This window comes from Austrofundulus limnaeus, unplaced genomic scaffold, assembly GCF_001266775.1.
Source record: "Austrofundulus limnaeus strain Quisiro unplaced genomic scaffold, Austrofundulus_limnaeus-1.0 Scaffold466, whole genome shotgun sequence".
Lineage (NCBI taxonomy): Eukaryota > Metazoa > Chordata > Actinopteri > Cyprinodontiformes > Rivulidae > Austrofundulus > Austrofundulus limnaeus.
Window position 1 is genome coordinate 219,067 of NW_013952868.1, and position 5,282 is coordinate 224,348.

The 5,282-nt window shown below is 35.9% G+C and overlaps 1 protein-coding gene across 2 annotated transcripts in view; it reads right to left on the bottom strand.

Moving 5' to 3' along the window:
• The window catches only part of rps6ka5 (ribosomal protein S6 kinase, polypeptide 5), a 60,110-nt gene that overhangs the window by 39,942 nt on the left and 14,886 nt on the right, over positions 1-5,282 (bottom strand). For both annotated transcript variants that reach the window (XM_014025304.1, XM_014025303.1), the window contains exons 4-10: positions 4,058-4,276; positions 3,747-3,862; positions 3,558-3,659; positions 1,232-1,315; positions 1,015-1,118; positions 768-918; positions 516-677 (exon numbers count right to left, since the gene is read on the bottom strand). In XM_014025304.1, the coding sequence (XP_013880758.1) occupies positions 516-677; positions 768-918; positions 1,015-1,118; positions 1,232-1,315; positions 3,558-3,659; positions 3,747-3,862; positions 4,058-4,276 (938 nt within the window). The remainder of the gene's footprint in view (positions 1-515; positions 678-767; positions 919-1,014; positions 1,119-1,231; positions 1,316-3,557; positions 3,660-3,746; positions 3,863-4,057; positions 4,277-5,282) is intronic.

A 5,282-nucleotide genomic window follows, 5' to 3' on the forward strand; every position in this document is an offset into this window, starting at 1 on the left:
CTTTTTTGATGGGTTACCTTCATTTTTGCTTCAATTTTTCATTTAAAATAAGTTTCCATTTTCGGCAGGTATCTAAGGTTCTTCTTCTACATATTAAAAAAATTGTTAAACAWCTGAGTGGCGCACTACCGCTMCTAGTGGTGAGAAAGTGTATTGCACCATWTTCAAAATCAATGCGGTCCCACGGCCCTCTGCGGCCCAAAGTTAARAACTGTTGTTCTTTTGAGACCCTCAAGGTGGTGCTCGATATGTACCTACTGCTTACTTGATACTTATTGGATACATACCAGGTACTTAGTGGGTACATCAGGGTACGTATCTCACACTCATCTGGTATGTACTCAGTATTTACAGGACCTTATTATGTATTGCTACCTATACAATATCAAATTTAAATGTCTCCATGAAACCTGAGAGGAAACAAAGGAATTATCTTTGTAATCAAATAACAGAGCCAAAAGACCCAAAACAYACACTGACACACAGTCTGGTTGTGTAACTACCCATTCACCCACCTGGAAGATGCGATCACAGTTCTGTGGCAAAGCAGCAGGGGAGTACGTGGGGTCCATCTCTGTGAACTCCTCTGCAAAGTTACTGACGTCAAGTGCATCCCGGATCACTGGCTTGAAAGGCGCAGGCACCTTCTTAGCTGCTAAGTCCTCCCAGTTCATTTTCTGAAGAGAATAAAACAAAAACATATTTGGCGCAAATGTCTAAATGTTCCCAAATATTGTGAATTTATAGATTAAAGCACTGAGATCCACCTGATAAAACGGGTGTTTTTTCACATTCTCTGCTCCATTTGACCCTGAACCCAACCTCTTCTTTGGATCTTTGATGAGGAGTTGCTTGATTAGATCTTTGGCCGGTTGTCCCATGTCTTTGGGGAAGGGAGGATCCTTTTTGCAAATCCTTCTGAAATGAGAAAATTCGATTCGGTCAGTGCTGYACATTGATGATAATAACTAAAATGTTGTGGCTGATTTGATGCTTATCAGAATGAATCCATACTTGGTGATATCTGTGTGTGAGTTCTCATCTCCATCCACAGTGAAGGGTGATCCACCAGTCAAAAGCTCGTACATTAACACGCCGAGGCTCCACCAGTCCACTGACTGGAATGCATAGATTCATGACTTTTTACAAAATAAAATTCACTGGAACAAGTTCAGACAGGTTTGATTTGATAGAACGGGGTCAGTTTTCTGTAATAAAACTAGAATTTTACCTTGTCATGTCCAGACTCTCCTCCTTCAATGATCTCTGGAGCCATATATTCAATAGTGCCACAAACAGAAAAAGCTCTTTCGACCTGATTACAAAACAAAACAAACATACAAACAAAAAAAGAGTGGTTAAATAAAAAAAAAATACAGAAATCTAGAAGACAATCATAACAGCATACAGATAATCAAAGTCCTTACAACTCAAAACCTTTCTACAAATTAAAATATATGCACATATTTGACCAGGGCTTAAAGTAAAGATTATAGAAATCTAAAGATTTGGTTTTAATTTTATTGTCTCTAGTCTGGGCAATTTTTAATTTCAAGTGACAATAGAAATGTGTACTGTTGGCAGTTTCTCAGCAGAAAGTGGAAAGAAATTTGGCATATCTACTGAACATTACTAGTTTTAAGGCACCAAAAATGATCCATATAATACTGTATAATAATATAAAGACATGAGATATACAGATATGTAAGGTTTATTCAGAGAGATCTTCTTTTATAAAATGGAAAAGAAATCTGGATATAAAAAAAGTCGTGTAAAGCTGTTCAGGTAAAAAAAAATTGTGACCTCTTATGCAAAGAAATTAAGGTTTTTAAAGGCCACAAATTAGTACATTTTTATGTTAAGTACTTTAATTTGGAGATTTATATATACATATATATATTATTATTAATTTGCTACAACTAAGCACCGCTAACAAACAAAAAGTGAGCTCTACGTGGTATTTCCTGCATAGAAACAGCATTTTAACATGTCCTCTTATAAGCACTGAAAAGTACTAATCGATATGGTCAACGCTGGCTTTGAAGCAGCTTATTTAATACTGTGCTAGCCAACAAAATTGCTCAGTTACTTAAAGCCAACAGCTCTGGGGCAGGACAAATATTATTATCTTTCATCTTTTAAATTAGTTTATTTTATTGCATTTAATCATAAACTTAATGTTTACCACTGATATAAAAGCAATTTTCATATTAAGTAAAAAAAAAAGAAGAAGAAGAATTTGGCGGAATAGACAGGAGTCACCCATTGGACCGCGGGCCTTGAGTTTAACACGTGTTCTATATACACAAGAAAATTAGTGCCTGTGACATATTTTTAAAAAAATAAATATGAATGCATTTTTTGGCCAGATAACATTAATAACTTGTTGCAAAAAAATTCATGCCACTGAGATAAACAGTTTCTGATAAATTTGCATGTGAAGTAACTATGATGACAAACGGGAATGTTTGCATGTGAACAGAGCATTGCTACAATGGCTGAAAACACATGCTGTCGAGAAGAATCTGATGTTTCTTTAGATAATTTATAATCACCTTCATAGAGAGATGAAGATGATTCAATTCAATAACAAAGACCAAGAGTTCCCTTTCTTACAGGGTTCTTTTTTGATGTCACTTCCTGTTTCACTTTGGATGAGCCAAGTTATATGCCAGTTATGTAAAAAAAAAATGGGAAAAATCATGTGTTTTATGCCAAGTTTCTTAAATATAAAGATGTTTTATTTGACTTTTTTGTATTTGAAGGATATACATGACACAGGCACTTTAAGTTTGTTCATCATAAATCAAGTTATTTTTCTTTTGGCTGCTTCTTTCAGCAGGGGCCGTGATAACAAGGAATATTTGCCATTTGTTTTATGACGGATGTCCTTACTGACACAACCTGGACTTAAACCTGCAGTCTCAGGATTATGAGACTGTTTCACTGATCTACCATGAACAATGAAGTCGTTTTGCACAATTTTCTTGTACATTACTAGATAGTTATTTTTTAATTTTTGACCTAACACTAAGACAAACTAAATGCCACAATACAACATAAATTCTTATATTTATACAACATAGGAAAGAAAWAAACTTAGTTTTATACAGAATGTAAATTTTCAGGTTACAGACCCCTTATCTTAGGTGTTTCCATACACAAATTTTAGGTAAATCTTTAAACAATCCAGGTGTGTTAGGTTCTTGATTTATCTAACAAACTGTTACAAATAATAACAAACAATTAACCAAGCAACATGTAAAAAAGCTGCTATATTCACATATGTCAAGTATATAAGAATCAAAAGTGGAAAATAAAAGGTTCTGATAAAACTGCTAAATTCTGTCATGTAGAAAACCATTCATTGCATTTTTTGTGGGGAATTCCTTAAAAGGAGAGAAGTAAAACTAAATTAAAAAGAATAACCTCCCCTTTTGTTATTCAATAAAGCCTATTACAACGGGAGAAAAATGAGTCAGTTTTGGTCAGGAGAAAATCTTTGGCTTTTGTTAGCTTCAACACAAAACTCCAAAGTTTACAGACACAAACTTTACCTGATCAAATTCTTTACTCATGCCAAAGTCTGTGAGAACTATATGACCACTTGAATCCAGTAAAATATTCTCAAGTTTTAGGTCCCGATAGACAATCCCAAGCTGCAACGAGGCAATAAAACACAGATTAAACAGACAAAAAGTTACACTGTACACATTGATTTTACAGAATTAAAATCGGCAAGATACCTTGTGAAGATGTTCCAGTGCCAAGACAATTTCTCCACTGTAAATGGCTACTTCCTGCTCCTTAAACCGCACCCTCTGCACCAAATGTGTGAAGAGTTCCCCCCCGTTTACATAATCTGATGGAGAAAAGCAGTATATTATCAGCCAGCAATATGAAGAGTGGTTATTTTCCTTACAGGAACAGGCACACATGAAATTTTATGTTGCTAATTGTATTGTAAAACTGGTGAAAATTGTGTTTTGGTGTAAGTAAACAAAGAAATGGGAAATATACAGGACATTAAAGACAATTCATCATTGCACGTCCTAACCAAGAATCAGGTGCAGCTTGGTATCCGTCTGGAAGGCATAGTGAAGCGTTACAAGGAATGGAGACTGGCGGATGTGCTCCAGCACTTGCCGCTCGGTCCGCGTGTGTTCAGCAGTCTTTGCTTTCTGTACAATTGTGGCCTTCTTCAGAACCTTCATGGCGTACAGGTTCCCTGCATCATGGCCACTCACTTTCCTCACCAAGAACACTTTGCCATACGCTAATGGGTAAAGCAAACAACAAGAGAGGGCAAAGTTCAATTCAAAAAGAAAATCTTTTGTATAAGAAGCTTATTCACACACAAACTTAGATGAAGGAATGCTATGTTAAATATTTGTGAGATGTCATTCTGTTCTGAAAAGACACACCCTTTTTAAATAAAGGATTGTTCCTTTTTTGAACTTGAAYTGCTTTGCTTGTGGATGTGACCACTTAAAATGTTACAGTATTTTGAAAAAAGTATTCATTCCTCTTGAACTTTTCAACGTCTTGTCATGATACAACCACAAAAATCAAGCTACTGTATTTTATAGGGATTTATTGAGACAGATCAGCACAACTCAGGACATGGTGAAAGGAAAGTGATTCATGGATTTCAACAGGGTTCCTACAGCTTAAGGCAAGTTTAATTTAAGACTTCTTTAACACAACTTGAAATAAAACTAAAATGCGCACACACACATTCACACACTGATGATGGTAAACTACACTGTAGCCACAACTGCCCTGGGGCACACTGAGGTGGGGTTGCCATGCACAGGTGCCACCGGACCCTCTGACCACCATCAGTGGGTGAATTGTCTTGCCCAAGGACACGACGACTGAGATGGCTGGACGGGGGATCGAACCGGCGACCTTCTGGTTCCAGGACGACTTAAAATGTTATTTAAGACTTTTTAAGGCTAATAAAGGCCTTATCTTTGGATTAATGAATTTAATGCCTTTTAAAATRTTTTAAGAGCCACTGGAACACTGTTTAATACCATATACTGTATATGCTTTTTTTGTTTGTTTTGTTAGTCCCGTTTATTCTGATGCCCTAAACTAAAATCCTGCAATCARTTCCCTAACATAAGTACATAACATAGCAAATATACAGTCTTAGACTACTAGAAAACAAACTGACCACAATTCCTCACTCTGCTGCTGTCTTTACTTACTTTATTCTACAGGTGCTGGTCATAAAATTAGAATATCATGAAAAAGTAGATTTATTTCAGTAATTC